The 20,461-nt window shown below is 38.5% G+C and overlaps 1 protein-coding gene, 1 long non-coding RNA gene and 1 other non-coding gene across 3 annotated transcripts in view; 1 reads left to right on the forward strand and 2 right to left on the reverse strand.

Moving 5' to 3' along the window:
* Positions 1–997: 997 nt before the first annotated feature.
* On the reverse strand, positions 998–14,193 carry LOC123595870. Its single transcript, XR_006711409.1, has 3 exons — positions 14,068–14,193; positions 13,831–13,943; positions 998–1,119 (listed from the first exon to the last, which is right to left on the reverse strand). It is a non-coding gene; the product is annotated as an uncharacterized LOC123595870 (long non-coding RNA).
* LOC123596546 lies at positions 5,787–5,889 on the reverse strand. The gene has a single exon (XR_006711722.1). It is a non-coding gene; the product is annotated as a U6 spliceosomal RNA (small nuclear RNA).
* An 85-nt stretch (positions 14,194–14,278) lies between the features above and the next one.
* The window catches only part of RASSF6 (Ras association domain family member 6), a gene marked incomplete at its 5' end in the record, with an annotated part of 48,782 nt that continues 42,599 nt past the window's right edge, over positions 14,279–20,461 (forward strand). The window contains one exon of the mRNA XM_045474938.1: positions 14,279–14,487. Within this exon, the coding sequence (XP_045330894.1) occupies positions 14,279–14,487 (209 nt within the window). The remainder of the gene's footprint in view (positions 14,488–20,461) is intronic.

Genomic DNA, 20,461 nt, shown 5'->3' on the forward strand with positions numbered 1-20,461 from the left:
GCTCTCCTAAAGGCTTTTCCCATTCACTGTGTTTACTCATTTTATCCTGACAACAACTTTGTGAAACAGCTATTACTATTTTCATCAGTATTCCGTTTCTAGGGATGGGGAGGCTAAGATTGCAGAGACGTCAGGAATGGAGAGGAATTTGGATCTAGGCTGTTAGTGCTACCATTCCTGGACTGCAGGTGCTCTCTTCCTGGGGGCCTGCACCTCTAGCAATTTCTGAGTGACGTCTTTCAGGTTTTCTATGTAGAGTATCATGGCATCTGCAGATCGTGAGAGTTTGACTTCTTTCTTGCTGATTTGGATGCCTTTTATTTCCTTTTGTTGTCTGATTGCTGAGGATTGTACTATATTAAATAGCAGTGGTATGAGTTGATATCACTCTCTTGTTTCTGACTGTAGAGGAAAAGTTCTCAGTTTCCCTCCATTGAGGCTGATATTAGCTGTGGATTTTCCATTTAAAGTCTTTCTTTTGTTGAGGTGTAGCCCCTCTAAAACTACTCTATTGAGGGTTTTCATCATGAATGAATGTTGTACTTTATTAAATGCTTTTTCTGCATCTATTGAAACGATCATATGCTTCTTATCCTTTATTTTATTAATGTGGTTTATCACATTGATTGATTTGTGAATATTGAACCTTTTGCAACCCAGGAATAAATCCCCCTTGATCGTGGTGAATGATTTTCTTTAATGTATTGTTGGATTAGGTTTGCTAGTATTTTATTGAGACTATCTGCATCCATGTTCATCACAGATATTGGCTTGTAGTTCTCTTTTTTAGTGGGGTCTTTTTCTGGTTTTGGTATCAGGGTAATACTGGCCTCATAGGATGAATTTGGAAGTTTTCCTTCCTTTTCTGTTCTTTGGAATAGTTTGAGAAGAATAGGTACTAACTCTTCTTTAAATGTTTGGTAGAATTCACCTGTGAAGCCATCTGGTCCTGGACTTTTGTTGGCTGAGAGTTTTCGTTTTGTGTTGTTTTTACTGGTTCAATTTCTTTGCTGGTTATCAGTCTGTTCAAGTTTTCTATTTCTTCCTGTTTCAGTTTCAGTGGTTTACTTGTTTCTAGGAATTTATCCATTTCTCCTCGATGATCCAGCAATTGAGCTACTAGGCATTTGCCCAAAGAACACAAAAATACTCATTCAAAGGTATACATGCACCTCAGTGTTTACAGCAGCATTACCAACCATAGCCAAATTATGGAAACAGCTCAAGTGTCCTTTGATGAATGGATAAAGAAGATGTGGGATACTTATAGAATGGAATATTACTCAACCATCAAAAGAATAAAATCCTGCCATTTGCAATCACGTGGATGGAGCGAGTGAGTATTCTGCTAAACAAAATCAGTCAGTCAGAAAAAGACAAATACCATATGATTTCACCTGTATGTGGAATTTAAGAAACAAACAAAAAATGGCCATGGGGGAAAAAAGAGAGAGAGGCCAATCAGGAAAGAGACTCTTAATTACAGAATACAAACTGATGGTTACCAGAGGGGAGGTGGGGTGGGGGGAGGGTGTTAAACAGGTGATGGGGATTAAGGAGGGCACTTGTGATGAGCCCCGGGTATTGCATGGAAGTGTAGAATCACTACATTGTACACTTGAAACTAATATTACACTGTATGTTAACTCACTGGAATTTAAATAAAAACTTAAGGGAACCTTAAGCTCAGTCGGTTAAGCATCTGATTCTTGATTTTAGCTCAGGTCGTGATCTCACTGTTCGTGGGTTTGAGCGTTGACAGCATGGAGCCTGCTTGAGATCCTCTCTTCTCTCTCTCTCTTTCTCTCTCTCTCAAAAAGAAATAAATAAACTTTTAAAAAAAGGACTTACAAAAATTCATTATAGAAAACATTAAAAACAAACAAACAAACAACTAAATAATACTGCATCCTCAAGGCTACCTAATTCTGCAATTCAATTTAATTCTCCGATACCGCTAAAAGAGCTTTTTCTGCAGTAGCTTCCTTGTTCAGATCTTTGCTTACAGGTACACACTGGGGGTTGGGACCTTTGCCTGTGGGATAGAAAAATGACAGATTAGGGGAATGGAATGTCACATTTCAAGACAGTCTAGGGAGAAAAAAAAAGATTTATAGCATTGGGTTTCTTTGACCTCTTCCTTCCTTCCTTTCAACAATGGTCGCCCAACATTCCTTCTCTCATTGACAGGCATCTACATAGTCCAAGGCCAAAAGAAAATACCACACTTCTCCCCAAACCGTAAGTCTTCTGGGCATTGCAGGCACCGGGATGAGTGTATCTGCCAGGTTGGTCGTAAAGGGTGAGCACAACTGAAATGTTAGAGAAGTTGATCAAATGTTACACAATTGAAAAAAACTCTTCATCTCTGCAACAATTACGTAATTGTAATTGTATCCACAATTTAATGAATAGCCACCATTGGTTGGGCATCTCACATGCTCTCACTAACCCATAAGATAACCTTACGTGTTGTTATCCTCAGTTTACAGACAATGAAGCTGGAGCTTCTGATTCCCCCCTCGGGCTGTCTTCACTCCAGCTACCCTGAAATTTTTTCAGTCTTTTAATTTTCCCTGCTCTTTTCCACCAAAGATCTTTTGCATAGGCTGCTCCTTCTGATTGGATGCCATTTCCTCCACCCTGTGACTTATAATGCAGTTTAGAACTTATCTCAGAGTATAATCATATATTCATTAGTGTCATTTTTAAAGAATGTCTATCTCCCACTTGATACTGTGAGGTCCATAAGAGTGGGGATTATAGATACCTTTGCTCATTATCATGTCATAAGAAATTAGTACAATGCCAGGGACATGGTAGGCACTCAGTACTACAGGTTGCATTAATTAATTTGCCCAAATTCACGGGGCTAAGAGTCAAACCAACTTCTTCCTGGCTCCAAAGCCTGAACCGTCTCTATCTGTGCTGTGCTGCCTCCAACATTTTCATGGCACTGTAGGAAAATAAATTGGCCTTTAATAAATAACCTACATAGAGATTCCATAGAAATGGAGCCCGGCAGACCACAGCACAACCACAGTTGCAAAATGTGGGTGTTGGTATGAATAACATTGCAGATGCTTTCAGCTTTTGAATTTGCAGGGACTTCTCCACCTCTCTTCTGTCATAGTTGTCTGTCCATCCATCTGTAGAAACCACTCTTCCTACCCTCTGCCCAACGCACCCTGAATTTCAGTGGCTGCCAGTCCATGTACTCGCTTTGGTGAGTAGATGGACAGACAGATACATGTGATATAGGTACAGATGATACAGATTTGTACGCATGTCTTTCCTTTTGGAAAGGATTAAAACGGACGTTTGAATCACAGTGGAAAAATAAAACCTTCAAACTATGAATTTTTTTTCTAAAATTGTTCTTCAGTATTCACAATCTACTTTCATTTTCCCTTTAGTTCCATCTCTCAGTTCTAATGCTACACTTCAGTCTTGGAAGTGTCGGTTTCTTGCTTTAGAGATCTTTGCCCTTTCCGGCTTGGGTCTCAGCAAACAGCAATATAGTTTTCACTTCCGAAGCAACGATTACGTGTAAGGTACATAGCACTTCACCTGCATGGCCTTGTACAGTAAGACTCCCAAGGTCTCTGTCAAGCTTCTCATTGTACAGAGTAGGAAACTAGGGCTCCAAAAAGTGGAGTAACTTCTCATGGTCACACAACCAGTACGGAGCACAAGCAGAATTCAAATCACATCTGATACCAATGTCTTTCTGTTCTTTCTGCCACACTGAAAAAAATAGCTAGAACATTTGAACCCAATTTAAAAGAAGTAATAAAGTCAGTCATCTCAAAGGCAGGGGCTGCTTGAACCATATGAAAACAGTAAGGGCAGATGACAAGCTACACTTACCTTTCCCTTCATTGTCTCAAGCTTTCTCTCCCCGCTTGCTTCCCATCTACACTTGCTCCTGCATAAAGGAAACTAGGAGTGCTTGACTGGTCAATTGGAAATGTCTAAGAAACTAATTCTATATTCGAATTAAGAAAGATAAAAGATTCAGGGGCGCCTGGTGGCTCAGTCGGTGAAGTGCCGGGCTCTTGATTTTGGCTCAGGTCATGATCTCACATGATCTCACATGAAACCCTGCATTGGGTTGACATGAGCAGAGCCTGCTTAGGATGCTCTCTCCCTCCCTCTCTCTCTGCCCCTCCCCTGCTCATGTGCTTGTGCATTCTCCCTCTCTCAAACATAAATAAATAAATAAATAAATAAATAAATAAATAAATATTTAAAAGATAGAAAAATAGAAAGTAAATACCATGTACCTTCTTCATAACAAATGCTTTACAAACATTGACCCATTTACAACAATGCAAAGAACACTATTCACATTTTGTAGATGAGGGACACTTGGACAGGTTAAGAAACTAAAGCTCATCATTTTCTTGTGAGTCATTTCTGTTCCCTTTATAAACTTTTTCTGGCCAATTTCCTCCACATTCATATTTCAATCACCAGCTAAATGCTGATTACTCCCCAAATGTACTATTCTAGGTCCCACGCATCTCTTTGTTCCCAACCAACAATTCTCAACTTTTTTAGTTACTTGAAATCTCTTTACATTTTTCTACATTATTGACAACCCCAAAGAATTTTGCTTACATAGATTATATTTATAGATGTTTACTGTGTTAGTAATTAAAACTGAGAAAAAAATCAATTTACCTGTTAATTTATTTAAAAATATAAATTCACTACATGTCAATTCTATGTTATCAAAAATGGCTATATTTTCCCAAACAAACAAACAAAAAATGTACTGAAGAAAATGTCACTGTTTTGTAGTTGGCAAATCTCTTTTCTATCTAACTTAATAGAAATAAGTCTTTTTTTTTCAGTCTATTTTTCAGTCTTTCAATTTTCAGTCATTAAATTTTAATTTTATGTGTCTGCATTTAATTCTCCTATCTGTTTCTGCATTTAACCTGCTACGATATTGACAAAAACTGGCGTCATACGCATATATAGTTAGAAAGAGGAGTATTTTAATAGCCCCTCCTTTTTATTCTAAGTAATAAACAGACACTACCCAGAAGATACATAATTACATTACTAAAGTGTTTAACCTTGCTCCACCAGTATGTTGTGAATTACTTGATGTCACAGGAATTTGTCCCAGGAAGGATGCAAACAGGATATGCTCCAGGAGCTACTTACAGTGGGTGTAGCCAACATAAGCTCAACCACGTCCTGTTTTCTGAAACTATACAAGCACCTATGCCTAAGATATATGACCATATGTAGCTAGAGTTATCAGGGGATAGAAAAACAGTTGTGAGAGTTTGAGAACTTTTTAAAAATTAGTTAATTTATTTTTAGAGAGAGAGAGAGAGAGAGAGAGAGAGAGAGAATCCTAAGCAGGTTCCGTGCTGTCAGCACGGAGCCCAATGTGGGGTTCTATCTCACGAACTGTGAGATCACAACCTGAACTGAAATCAAGAGTCGGGCGCGTAACTGACTGAGCCACCCAGGTGCCCCAGAGTATGAGAACTTTTAAATGAAAAACTAAAAGAGAAAAAAACAAAAACAAAAACATACACACATTTAGTTACTTCTACATGTGACTGCTGTGTCAAGTGTGTGTTATAAGCAACAGGGTGGTTTCGATATATGCGAGATGATGGGAGCTATCCAAAGTGTGGTCCCTTAGCAATAATACAGACAGGGGTCAAGAACACATCACTCACAGTCTAAATAAATGAGGACTGTGTTACTTATTTAACATTCATATGTCCCTGATTTCCTAGCAAATTCCTTTTTTTTTTTTTAATATGGAATGCTTCATGATTTTGTGTGTCATCCTTGCACAGGGGCCATGCTAATCTTCTCTGTATCGTTCCAATCCTAGCAAATTCCTAAATTCATGGATTCTGCCCAGAAAGCAGACCAAATGTTACGGTTTTTCTTTCGAAATATGGTCACTATTACAATACACCATTAAAGAATGTCCGGGCTGTGACTTGACTTTCAGTATCATTCCACTGCTTATACGGAGATGTAAGAACATTGACCTTAACTGCTTATATGGTGTTATTATTATTATTACTATTGCTGTTATTTTATTCATCTTTTTCCAAAACTGGAAGAGTGTGAAGTTGTGTGCATACGCTGGGGGGAGAAGGAATGAAGAAACAGAATGATATACAAATCAAATTGACTAACTGCCATATTTATGAAAAAAGCAATCACTGTCACCTTCTATTGGATGTCTTTATGCTTATACACAATTACCAATATTAAAAGGCAGTAACATTTGGAGTGGGAGAATGATGACTGCTTATTCCATTTGAAAAGGACTCTCCATTCCTTTAAAGAGTCCATTTATGGGGCATCTGGGTGGCTCAGTCGGTTAAGCATTCAACTTCCACTCAGGTCATGATCTCATGGTTTGTGGGTTCAAGTGCTGTGCTGACAGCTCAGAGCCTGGAGCCTGCTTTGCATTCCATGGCTCCCTCTTTCTCTGCCCCTCCCCCACTCACACTCTGCCTCTGTCTCTGTCTCTCTCTCTCTCCCAAGAATAAATAAAAACCTTACAAAAATAAAAATAAAAAAATAAAGAGTACACTTATCTGTTAAACAAAAATGTTGAGGCTCCCACCTCTTAAGATCTATCAAAACACCATCATGCTCTAGGTTTCTTTCTGTCACTGAATTTTGAAAGTATGTGTGTTTTGAAATCTCTTCTCTCCTGTGGCAGAGAAGACTGAATGGAGTCCATGTCCATGTTGACGATTGTGGCTTCTTGAGGGCAGAGACTGTCTTGTGCATCTCTATGTGGCCATCTCTGCATCTGCCTGGCACACAGCAGTTTTTCAATGACTGGGTAATTTGAATTCTTTCCACTTGCCATTACACTGTTGAAAAACAGTGTATATTGAAGGTGAGAAACTTTCTCTTAAAGAGGAAAAGTGCTTAGAAATAGAAATTATTTGGATCATTCTCAATATTATTTTTCATCGTTCAAGTTGTGAATGCAGTTGTGTGGCATTTATCCCCATCATGAAGACAAATCATAGCCTGATTCAAAAGTTACTGTTCAGCCCTGCAATGCAACAACAGAGGGTGAGCCTTTCTAAAAATTCATCAACTATGGGGCGCCCAGTGGCTCAGCCGGTTAAGCATCTGACTTCAACTCAGGTCATGATCTCACGGTTCATGAGTTCGAGCCCCATGTCAGGCTCTGTGCTGGCAGCTCAGAGTCTGGAGCCTGTTTCGAATTCTGTGTCTCCCTCTCTCTCTTCCCCTCCCCCACTCATGCCCTGTCTCTCTCTGTCTCTCAAAAATGAATAAACATTAAAAAAATTGTTTTAATTCATCAACTATGTAAAAGTTTTTAAATGACCCAATCATCAAAAACGGCATGGCTTTAATTAAACTTTGGGGAGAATTTTAAAAGGGAATTTCTCCTCCCTTATCTTATTTTTCTCAACAAAGAAAAATTTTTATTTTTTTAAATCAAAGTTCGAAAGCCTTTGTTTTCATAGGAAATAAATTACATGTTCCTTAATCTAAATAGGAAATGATGGTTTACTCCTCAAGTTCAAGACAAATGTCAGGATTTTTCCCAGAGAATTAACATTATCATTGTTGTAATTTACTAAGATCTTGAATGTAAAAATTCCCAATTGTAAAACATATTTATTTTAAGCGTTACATATTGGAAAAGTAATTTACCATGTTGCCTCATTATGAATGGCTGGCTTCCTTAATAAGGCAATCCAGTTTGGTTTTTACTGGGAGTCCCGTCAATGTTTGGAGTTGTGCTGCTTCATTTTTTATTTCACTTAGTGCCTAGCATAGGCCTCAAGTACAGCTTCAGATACAATATGAGGTGTGAGACCACGAAACAAACTGATAAGAATGGCCCACAGCAATTGGGTCACACAGTATTAGAATCAGGTAATTTATTGTTCTTTGTGTATTTTCCTCAAGTTACAATCATCTCTAAATATTTTTCAGGAGTGATTTGGTGGTCTGTGGAAATGACCTAACCTAATGATAACCCACATCTCTTTTTTTCCTCCTTTTCTGTTCTATTGCTATGGGTCGTTGTATTCCTGCAACAGAATTGTAGTGGAAACACAACATAATCTAAGTATTTCTTCCAACTTTCAATTAATGATATATTGGCATGCATGCATGTTTGTATTTGTGTATATGACAAAACACACCAGATGTATTCATTAGATTGTACTCTAAAACAAACCACCTCAAAACTTAGTGGCTTAGCACAACCACCATTGAAATAGCTCATAGTTCTATGGGTTGGCGATGTGGGCTGGGCTCAGCTGGATGGTGTTTCTGCTGTTCTCAGCTGGACTCATTTCTGGGTCTTTAGTCAGCTGCAGATTAGCTTAGTGGTTCTGCCTTTAGGCTGTCAGCTATGGTAATGGAGCAACTGGGCCAAGGGTCTCTCCTTATCCTACAGGCTAGCCCAGCCTTGTTCATATGGTGGTTCTGACTTGAAGAGCCCAACAAAGCTTAATCAACAGAGTAACTCCCATGGCCCAGCTGATTTTCAACCTTCTGCTTATATCACTTGGTACTGACCCGTTGACCAAAGCAAGTCACATGTCCAAACCCAGAACCAGTTTAGAAAACATCCCTCCAAAGAATATAGGGAGGCGTGAACAAAGCAGAGCTATTCCTGTAGTCAATCTAGCACTCACTTGAGTACCCTAAAAGAAGGTATTAACCAAGAAAACTATCTCCTCTTAGGAGCCTTCCTCCCCTAGACCTGAAGTCAATTGATAACATGGATGAACCTGCTGGCCTAGGAGAAATTGCCAGCAACAATGGTTAATCATGAAATCACAAAATATAAACTAAATCATTATTATGCTTTAGTGAGCAGCTATTTATGGTATTATAAGGCTAGACTAATCGAGAACATTTGAGAAAAAAAATGATGATCAAATTGTACTTCCAGACATTAAGCTGTACCATGAAGTTAGAATAATAAGAAACTAATGCCAGTATAGCTACATAGATGAATGAAACAAAACGTAAATTCTAGACTCGTGTTAAAAATATATATATACTGGGGCGCCTGGGTGGCTCAGTCGGTTGGGCGACCGACTTTGGCTCAGGTCATGATCTCGCAGTCCGTGAGTTTGAGCCCCGCGTCGGGCTCTGTGCTGACAGCTCGGAGCCTGGAGCCTGTTTTGGATTCTGTGTCTCCCTCTCTCTCTGACCCTCCCCCGTTCATGCTCTGTCTCTCTATGTCTCAAAAATAAATAAACGTCAAATTAAAAAAAATTAAAAAAAAAAAAAATATATATATATATCTTAATACTTGCTAAAAGTATCATTTCAAGTTGGGAAAAAAGTAGATTTGTATTTATATACTCAACATGTATTTATTAAGCCACTATTATTTGTTCCTCTACCAGTGTTTCTTAAACTTCTGACATAGGCCTAGCATTGTTTTAGGCACAGAAGACAGAGCCATGAACCCAGAGGTCAAAGTTCCCGTTTTCTTAGAGCTAAAGTTTTAATGAGAGGAGACATAAAATAAACAAATCACCCAAAACAATAAATACATGCTCAGTAATAAAACAGTAAAATGAATTCAGATGGTGATAATTGCCATTAGGACAATAAAATAGGGGACTGTGTTAGAGAAATATTGGAGGCCTTATTAGGATATGATGGCCATGGAAGGCCTCTCTGAGGTGGTAACATATAAGAAAAACCAGAAAAATGAAACCAGCTGTGTTGAGAGCTGAGTTTTCTGGCAGAGACAATGATAAGAGCAAAGGAAATGAGGCCTGGTCTGTTTCAGGAACAAAAATCAAGCCAGAGCAGCAACTATAGAGTCAGGACCAGGGAAACAGAATCAATCAAGTAAAAGAAATAGGGAAGACTTTGGTCATGGGGGCCTCTGAGGCCATGGAAAGGAGTTTAGATTTAGATTTTACCCTGGATGTGGGGGTCAACCAGCAGAAAGGTTTTCAGCAAAGGAAATCAGAGGTAGTATTGTGATCTGATTTTTGTCTGTAGAAGATGTTGCTGGTTATGGGTGGAGAATGCACATAGTGAGACAAGAGTGAAGGCAACGACCAATTAGGAGGACATTGCAGTGTTTGAGGAAGAAGTGATCCTGGCCTAATTTAGGGGGTAGTGAAGATACAGAGACTAAGATACAACATCAGGACTTGCTGATTTACTGGGAGTGGATGAAGGGAAAGAAAGGAGTCAAAAGTGACTATTAAACATTTGGCCTGAGCAACCATGAGCCTGACAGTCACTGTGCTATATTTTGGGGATACAAGGGAGAATAAGACATAACCCTTGCCTTGTGGAGTTTGTAATCTATATTATTTAATAAATGTTACTTGGTTTATAAACTACTAGTTTAGAAAAATTGTTAGATTTAAATATCACGGTTTTTCAGAAATATAGATCCATGGAACAGAGAACCAAGAAATGGACCCAAAAATGTATGGCCAACTAATCTTTGACAAGATAGGAAAGAATGTCCAATGGAAAAAAGGCAGTCTCTTCAAAAAATAGTGTTGGGAAAACTGGACAGTGACATACAGAAGAATGAAACTGGACCACTTTCTTACACCATACACAAAAATAAATTCAAAATGGAATAAAGACCTACATGTGAGACAGGAAACCATCCAAATCCTAGAGAAGAAAACTGGCAACAACCTCTTTGACCTTGACCACAGCAACTTCTTACTAGACATGTCTCTGGAGGCCAGGGAAACAAAAGCAAAAATGAACTATTGGGACCTCATGAAGATAAAAATCTTCTGCACAGTGAAGGAAACAATCAGCAAAACTCAACGGCAATGGGAGAAGATATTTGCAAATGACATGTAAGTAAAGGGTTAGTATCCAAAATCCATAAAGAACTTATCAAACTCAACACCCAAAAAAAACAAATAATCCAGTGAGGAAATTGGCAAAAGACATGAACAGACACTTTTCCAAAGAAGACATCCAGATGGCAAGCAGACACGTGAAAATATACTCAACATCACTCATCACTAGGGAAATACAAATCAAAACCACAATGAGATAGCACCTCGCATCTGTCAGAATGGCTAACATTAACAACTCAGGCAACAGCAGATGTTGGCGAGGATATGGAGAAAGGGGAATCCTCCTGCCCTGTTGGTGGCAATGCAAACTGGTGCAGCCACTCTGGAAAACAATATGGAGGCTCCTCAAGAAGTTAAAAATAGAACTAACCTATGACCCAGCAACTGTACTAGGTTTTTATCCAAAGGACACAAAAAATGCTGATTTGAAGGGGCACATGTACCCCAATGTGCATAACAGCACTGTCAACAATAGCCAAATTATGGAAAGAGCCCAAATGCTCATCAATTGATGAATGGATAAAGATATGGCACATATATACATGGTATATATATACAATGGAATATTACCTGGTGATAAAAAGGAATAAAATCTTGCCATTTGCAACAATGTGTATTATGCTAAGTGAAATAAGTCAGTCAGAGAAAGACAAATACCATATGATTTCACTCATATGTGGAATTTAGGAAACAAAACAGATGAAAATATGGGAAAGGAAGGAAAAAATAAAATAAGATAAAAACAGAGAGGAAGGCAAACCATGAGAGACTCTTAAATATAGAGAACAAACTGAGGGTTGCTGGAAGGGAGGTAGGGATGGGCTAAATGGGTGATGGGTATTAAGGAGGGCACTTGTTGGGATGAGCACTGGGTGTTACATGTAAATGATGAATCACTAAATTCTACTCCTGAAACCAAAAAATAAAAAAATAAATAAATAAAAAGCACAGTTTTACATCACGAAGTCTAGATGTGTTGAATGTTAAATTTAGTATATGAATAATATCTAAATAAATAAGCTAGAAGAAAATAAATATGCATACTTATATACTTCAAGGACAGGAAAGCTTTTTGACAGATATAACTGATAAGGAAAAATATTAATAGATTGAATACTGAAATTTTCAAACTTTTGAATGTAAAAACATCTACAATAAACAAAATTAAAAGGCAAGTAATACTTGTGAAATATATTCATAGCATATATGATGAAGAGTTGATGTGCCTAATAAATCAATATGGAAAAAATGAGCAAAGAATACAATAAGTAAAATCAGCAAAAATACAGGGTAAATCTATAGAAGGAATTTAATCTTACAGAAAATCAATAATGTACATATTTAAAATAGGACTTGATTGGTAAATAAAAAATGAGAAGAATCTAGGAATTATCCTAGGGGTATAAAGTTGACATTTTTTGGAAAGAAATTCTTTAAAAATACACAATTCCCTCTGAGTTGGCAGTTTCATTTTTGGAAATGTATCTAAAAGGCATGATCACGGTTGTGTGCTGGTATATATAAACATTTACTGCAGTCTTGTTTACAGTAATATAAATTTCTCACAATAAAGAACTGATTAAATAATACTTTATATGGTGTAATATAGTGCAGCTAGTTAAAATCACATTGCAGGAAAAAAACAACCAACTGACATATGGTAGATAGTTCATAATATGTTTTATGTGATAAAATCAGATTATAAAACATCAAGCCAAAGTTAATTGCATTTTGGTAAATACCTGTGGAGAAACTACATCAATGAAGATGTACACCAAATTGTTTATATATTTGAGTGTTGGGATTGTAGGTGACTTTTCTTCTATATGTCTGTGGTTTGCAACTTTCCACATTGCACATGTGTAACTACATGTTTTATATTACAAAATTTAAAAAATGTATATATTTATGGAAGGGTAAGTACTCGAAAATAAAATGAGTCACTGAGCCTCTAACTAAAGGTAACTAGTTGGAAACCAGAAGTCAGAATAAAGGCTTCAAGGATGCTTGTGATAAAAAATGCAAAACAAAGGTGCCCCGATATTGATAATAAGCAAATGATCCCCATAAGAGTGCAGGCAGTGAAGGTGAAGCATAAACTTAGACAAAGAAGTTCTGGAGTCTGGAGGCTAGAGACACTGTGGGGCCCGTTAGCCATCATTCAAAGGTCAGTCCATACAGGAGGGGATTATGGGGCCAACTAATCAAGTTAACACCCACAAGTAATCCCAACGTACACTGACCTCATATACGAGGTTATAGAAGCTTTGACTGTGATCTAATAAGCCCCTTGCTTGATTCTGTTCAGTTTATTAAAATAACCCCCCAACGTGATAAAACTCATCATTCCTGACCTTCACTCACAAGTTAAACAGATAAACTGTCTGACCTTTTGAACATACAGAATCCTTAAAACACTCCATTGATCAAACAGGTAACCTGTAAATCTAGAAAAATGGTCTATGACTTTGACACTTGAATTCAAAGGACAACAGAGGTCAAATGTGCCTACTGAACTCGTTGTTGAATTATATTGAAATTCTTTTGAGGACTCTAAGGTTTACACTTGTAAAATAACTTTTTTTAAAAAATTATCAATAGTTGCTTTACATGGGAAACATAAATGAACAATGATACTAAAAAGTTTGTGTGTGTGTGTGTGTGCACGCGTGTGTGTGTGTGAGTGTGTGTGTGTGTAAATAAAAGCACTTTACATTTCTACAGTATCTGTCATTGGAGGGTCTCTAAGTCTTTGGTGCCCATTTTGAAATTGGAGGCACTGAGGAAAAGCAAAGTCCCCAAATTCCATTCAGTAGCCTAATGACTAAATAACTCTTTAATTTCTCTTTTGTACTTCATTACAACAGTTTTTGAACGTTGATACTTACAAGATTCTTCTTTGGAACTTACAGAAAAAAAAAAAAGTATCAGTGCCTGCGGTCTATCCAGACCTACTAGATCAGAGGCTCACCAGTGCGGAGGCGCAAGGCGTGCAGGTTCGGCGAGTTACAGAAGTGGTTCTGGTGTGTGCCCTGAGGTGTGAGCACCACTAGTCTGGGTGAAAAGGTGCCGGCAGGGAAGGAGCTGGCAATAGAACAAGGAAAAGAAAACTGAGACATTTCTAATTCAAAGCGAACATTTTTAAAAGAAGGACGTGTGAATAATGACATTCCTTCCCAGGTAGTGTCATTTCTTAGGGACCCTTCACCTGTAATCTGCGCACAGAGTCGAGGTTAGAGTCAGTCCAATTCAGTGGGTAATGTCAATTCACTTCTCACGATGTGTGTCAGGGAGCAAAGGAGTGTTCCTATCAGCTGCCCCTAAGAAAGAAAGTAAACACTCCCAACATGCACTGAGGTAAAGGGAGTGGCTCAGGTTTCTTACACGTCCCTGCTCTGGCGAAAAGGGGTAATAATTAACAGCTCCTGGGGCTCGATGATCCTGCGGAGGGCACTGCCAGGTGCAGAGCTGAGCAGCACGGGCGTCGGGTCGCCCCTCCTCCACACTTGGCTCCGACCTCCAGGACAGGTGAGGGAGCCCTGCCTTTCCAAGGGACGCTCGGAATTGGAGAATCTGTGACTGAGCAGGGGAACAAACTCTCCGGAGCAAGTTCAGCTCAACAACTCAGGTAAAAAGCCTTCTCCTGGTAAAAAGCCTTCTCCTGGCGTGAATAACAGGTGCCATATGGGCCTGGGGAAAAGAACCCCTCTAATCCACCCCCCGCCCCAGGTCAGGTTGAGGACACGTTATTAGAAAGCGGCATCCACGGGCAGCCAAGTTGAATGTAGGCATGCATCAGACCAGTTGAAACTCAGACATTGCTTTTCCTTTTTGATTGTTTTCAGAATACCCTTTCCTGACGCAGGTAAGCATGTGGGGAGGAGGGAAAGGCACGAACTTAAGTGTGGCCACTGAAGCCCTTCTCCCTTTCCTCAAGGGAAATAGCTCAAAGAGCGCTTTATCTGGAATTGCACTTAACCCTCACATCCCCCTTTCTCTTGAATCAGCGGACTTGAAAGGTCCTTTTAAGTGAGGGTTCCGCTAAACTTTCTGCTCAGAAACTACAGAGCTACAGAGATATATCCCTCCAAAAATTGAAAACGATTTCTACTATAATTTAAGAGTTCACCAAACAATGAATGAATGAATAAGCATAATTAAATGGGAGCCCATGAGTTAAGGATACAAGTTCTGAAGCAGGAGAGCCATAATTTCAAATCCTGGCTTTGCCACTTATTAGTTTGTCCCGTAGCAATTTACTTAACCTAGCCAAGCCTCAGTTTGTCACCTGTAAAACAAACCCCATAACAGGATATGCCAATGGGGCTTTGATGGGAATTAAACACTTAGCAAGCATCCTATAAGTGGTACCTCCAGTTAGGATTAAGAAATTAGCAGTTCTGCCAAAAGGGCCAGATCAGGGAGAGTGAGCTAAGCTGGGGAGACCAGGCGGTGTGGAGGCGGTAAAGCTTAACTGGTTTCCAGAGAATGGGTCTAGGACACATGAGCGGATGGCCAGTGGGCAAAGAATTACAGCAATGAAATCATCTGGCTTCTTGCTCCTTTTCAAATAGTGTACATAGTGGCAAATTCAAAATTATCTGCTACTCAATCACTTTTGCTTTGGAAAAGTCACGTTCATTTTAACTGTTATTTCTTTTTTTTTTTTTTTTCAACGTTTATTTATTTTTGGGACAGAGAGAGACAGAGCATGAACGGGGGAGGGGCAGAGAGAGAGGGAGACACAGAATTGGAAACAGGCTCCAGGCTCTGAGCCATCAGCCCAGAGCCTGACGCGGGGCTCGAACTCCCGGACCGCGAGATCGTGACCTGGCTGAAGTCGGACGCTTAACCGATTGCGCCACCCAGGCGCCCCTTAACTGTTATTTCTAAGCAGAAAATATAATTTTGTGGTAGGAGACTTACACACAACCCCAGAGTGTGCAACCTGTGACATTTAGTTTTATAAGACAGGTAACCCTTGAATGACTTCGATAAAATAGACCATGGTAGCACCCATATTGGATTGTTTGTATTGAAGTGATATAGACTTTCATTTGTGTTTATGGACGAGAAGCACACAAGAACAATACCTGTGTTTGTTGGTCTTCACCTCTGAACTTAAATTACAGGGAAGTGACCTTTATGAAATTTTATTTAAAGGGCACTTTTGTTAATGTTGCTGTTAGTTTTATACTAATGTTGGTAATTTCAAGAAGGGGACAAACTTAGAAGTTGCAACTAGCAACGTATTTTCATTGATGACATTTTTTATTTTCATTACATTAATATACATTTAAATGGTTTGCAGTTGATCCCAGCTTAATATCATCATTGTTTTGATGGATTCTTGTTTCAAACTGCAGATTTGAGATTCTCCAATGTACTTATAATTGGATATTCTCTAGAATTCTAAAGCCAACCAAACTGAACTTTACTATGTTATTGTCCTCTGGGTCTTAATTGTGTTAGTGTTTATAGCTAAAAGCTGATAAAATATTCTAACCCATTTAGAATATAACTTTATGCCAAATAGATATGGTTGGAACTTCTTAAACCAAATTATTTGATTTAACATTTTGTAATGTTGTATGTTTAAACAAACAGTAACCCCAACTGAGATAAATCTACTTAACTGTACTTGAGATTAATATGAGATTAATTTATCTAACCACATAACTAGATTAAGTCTTCCTAGTTAAACTCTATTTTAGTGTACATATGTTCCTCTACTATCTCCAATATGAATAACATTTTAAGAAATACTATTAAATGTATTGGTCCATCGAGAGAGAGAGAAATAACCAGCAATGACTAAGAAAAAATGAACTTTCCCAATTATATGGAAGATAGTGTAACACATATGTAATATTTTTTAGCATGTAATTCAAAGTTTGATATTTGATACTTGTTTTCACTTTTCCTAAAATAAGAAGCACCCTATACTTTTCACTGAAATGGAAATCTAGTCCTAATAGTCAATTTACTTGTACAGATTCATTGAAGGTAGGGAATTTGGGATTTTTAGAGATACAGGAGCTTCCTATAAAAGTTTAGATTTGGGGGATGCCTGGGTGGTTCATTCGGTTAAGCGTCTGACTCTTGGTTTCGGTGTAGGTCATGATCTCATGATTCATGGGATCGAGCCCCATGTTGGGCTCCATGCTGACTGTGTGGAGCTTGCTTGGGATTCTTTCTCTCTCTCTGCCCCTCCTCAGCTTGCTCTCTCTCTCTCTCCCTCTCTCTCTCAAAAAAATAAATAAACATTAAAAAACATTAAAATAAATAAGATAATGTTTACATTTTTATCTTGCCATTTGCAATGACATGGATGGAACTAGAGGGTATAATGCTAAATAAAATAAGTCCATCCGAGAAAGACAAATACCATGTGATTTCAGTCATATGTGGAATTTAAGAAACAAAACAAATGAGCAAAGGAAAAAAAAAAAAATAGAGGGAGAAACCAAGAAACAGACTCTTAACTACAGAGGACAAACTGCTGGTGACCGGAGGGGTGGGGAGTGGTGGGATGGGGGAATCGGTGTTGGGGATGAAGGAGAGCACTTGTCATGATGAGCCCTGGGTGATGTATAGAAGTGGTGAATCACTATATTGTACACCGGAAACTAATACTACACTGTATGTTAGCTAAGTGGAATTATGATTTTTTCAAAGTTTAGATTAAAATTTTTTTTTTTCAAATATAGGTCAATCAAAGATACAACCTCTGGGAAAGAACTTCTGAATATTCTCTCTTTGCCCTAAGGTCTAGTGTTAGAGAAGGTTGGGTTTTGTGGCAGAAATTCATCTGTGTCTTTCAAAGCTATCAGATACGGTGATTATATCACTTCATAACATCATTTCAAATTGCAGACTAATGTCACTGCTTTCAGTAGTGGAGCGTGACGATGTCTCCCTTTTAAGTGATGACGGTGTAATCTTAACCACCTAAAGGACCACTTTCCCGTCACCATCCCAGAGCCCAGTAAATGGGGCTCAGGAGCAGAAAGTGCTCGCTCTGCAGCCAACATACAAATAAGCACAAGAACAATGATTCACCGTCCCTGTGAAGTCAAGCTCAGAATTTCCTCTTGGAAACTAGACAAAGCAGAGAATCCTTGAGTGGTACCACAGCAGCAGTTCCAGAACATGCCTTTGGCAGACTGAGCAGCTGCCCTCCAGACCGAGTGGTGGCAAGATGCCTTGAGTCCTGAAGTGGCTGAAAACCCATGTGTTTCTGTTACAGTTCCTGTGCCTTGAGGGAGCTCTGGGGACAGTCAAGCCAGTGCATTAATGTCCTGTCAATATGGAATAGAATATTAAAGGTTGGCATTTCAAATGAGATTCCACTGGGACTGACAGGAATGGCATATTCACATAGAAGCCTGGGTGTTTGATCCATACCCTGTTGAGTCCCGCCTTCTATTCAAGCATTATGATACATTGTTATGCATCTCAAAACAAGCATTTCTTAACTGTAACAAATATCACTTAATAAAATGATAGTTTTTATATGTCAGCTTCTCACTTTTGCCATCTTTGCAAATGAGGCAAATTCTTTAGAAAGATAGAGCCGGATATTTCCCAGAAACCACACTTCTCTGGACTCTTGTACTGTTTTACTAAGAACTGGATAATGGATAGAATTATAGATTTTGTTTCTCATTTCCTTGAAGTCATGTAATTGTATATACATCTGTTCTTCTGAACTTTAAGGTTCCTGGTCAGAGTTTAGAGAAAAAAACTTTATTTTGGAACTGAATACATATTTGTAACTTTCCATTGCTTTTTCCGGCCAAAACAATGATTAAAAAAAAAAAAAAAACCTTCATGTTTACTGCCCTGAATATAATCTTACTTCATAATTTAAATACATATTTGCTATTCCAATGTGTTACTTTCCATTCTTTTTTTTTCTTAGTAACTTTTATGGTGTGTGTTATGTAAGATATGTTCCTTGTATATGATTTAGAAAGAACATATGAAATCAAAAAGAAAATAATTATCATTCATGATTTCATAGCTTACAGCTTTATAGTTAATATTTTAATATGTCTCCCTATATATTGCATATATTCATTCTTTTATATATGTTTTTACCTACATACTTGCATATATACACTCACTCTAGAAGGTACAAAAACGAAATAATCCATAATCTTGTTCTAAAGGAATAGTCAAATTAACTAAAGTAAAATTTAGTTAGAGAAAGCAGTAAGTCATTAGAAAGCTGCAGATATTTTGCTGTGTAATTTCAGAGGCAGGAAAAATATCCTTTGGCTGGGGAATGTTGGGAAGTTAGCACCTGTATTCTTTTAGTTCATTGTAAAATTCTGACTGTTCGGCACCTCATGCACCAGTGATCCCAGGAATAAGGGGCTACAGACACAGAGGTAGGCTACGCTTCCTGTGCCTAGCACAGGGGCAAGCCCAGAGAGGGAACTCCTGAAACATTTGTTTACTATACAAAGGAGTGAATCAAATTTTCCACTTGTTAAACAAGTGGCCATTTAATCCATGATAGGCCACAGCAAGGTACTTCAAGTGACTGGCCCATTTGAGTTCATTGGGGCTGGGATTCACCTCCCATCCTCTGGCCTCCTTGTGGTACCTGGCCAATCCAGGCAAGCACGCGTCTAGGCGGGATACAGGCGGGATACAGGCAGGATACAGAGCAGGTGGAGGCAAAGCACAGGTGCTCTCTGATGCTCCCAGGTCTCACCGTGGCCTGCGAGCTGGTGCTGTCTGATCCTGCCTTCTCAGGCTCCTGATCTTGTCTGCTTGCTTAGACCTTGCTTGTCTGCTTTGCTTTGCTTTCTCAGTCTCTGCCCTTCCCTGTCGAGCCACCTAGGCCCATCTGAGCTTAGACCCATCTAGTATTTCCAGGACTGTTTATTTCTCCAGGACTTGATTGCTGACCTAATTTCCTGTCTCATGAGCTCCATCCTATCTGGACAAAATGAAAAAATAAATAACCAAACTTATTCAATAATAATCTTATTTCATACACAAAGTCAATAAACTCCGGCCCGAGGACCAGATAGCTTGTGTGATTCACTCTCCCAGTAAAGCACATAGATTTGTAACAACTACCTTCCTCCTCAAGGCATAGCTTATTATGCCCTACCAAGCAAATTGTGAATGTCCAACATGAGACCTCTAAGCTTCTAGAATTATCATTTTTCCTTTTTTCATAAATCCTCATCCCTGCTAATCATGACCTCTCTCATCTTGCTCTTAAGGTTTTTGAGATAACTAGCTCAGATCCTTAAATCTACCCAGTCTCTATAATTTAGAAGATATTCACAAATGTCCTACCAGGTTTTAAATTAACTATGAGTCATAGTTAATGGGATTGGAGAGGGGAAACTGCTTGAATTCACAGATCTATTTCTCACCTTGGCAATTAATAATAAAATGAGACTTTTACCTTTCGGGTATTTAGACTGTTTGAATATTTTGTTGAGCCAATTTTTAGATTCAGATATAGCCAATATGATTCCTATTTAATTAGCATATATTGCCAATGAACAAAAAATTTTATCCTGTTTTTTTTTTCCCCCATAAATTCCATTTAATTGTCTTCCTTCCTAAGGTCA

The sequence above is a fragment of the Leopardus geoffroyi genome, chromosome B1 (genome assembly GCF_018350155.1).
Source record: "Leopardus geoffroyi isolate Oge1 chromosome B1, O.geoffroyi_Oge1_pat1.0, whole genome shotgun sequence".
Classification (NCBI taxonomy): domain Eukaryota; kingdom Metazoa; phylum Chordata; class Mammalia; order Carnivora; family Felidae; genus Leopardus; species Leopardus geoffroyi.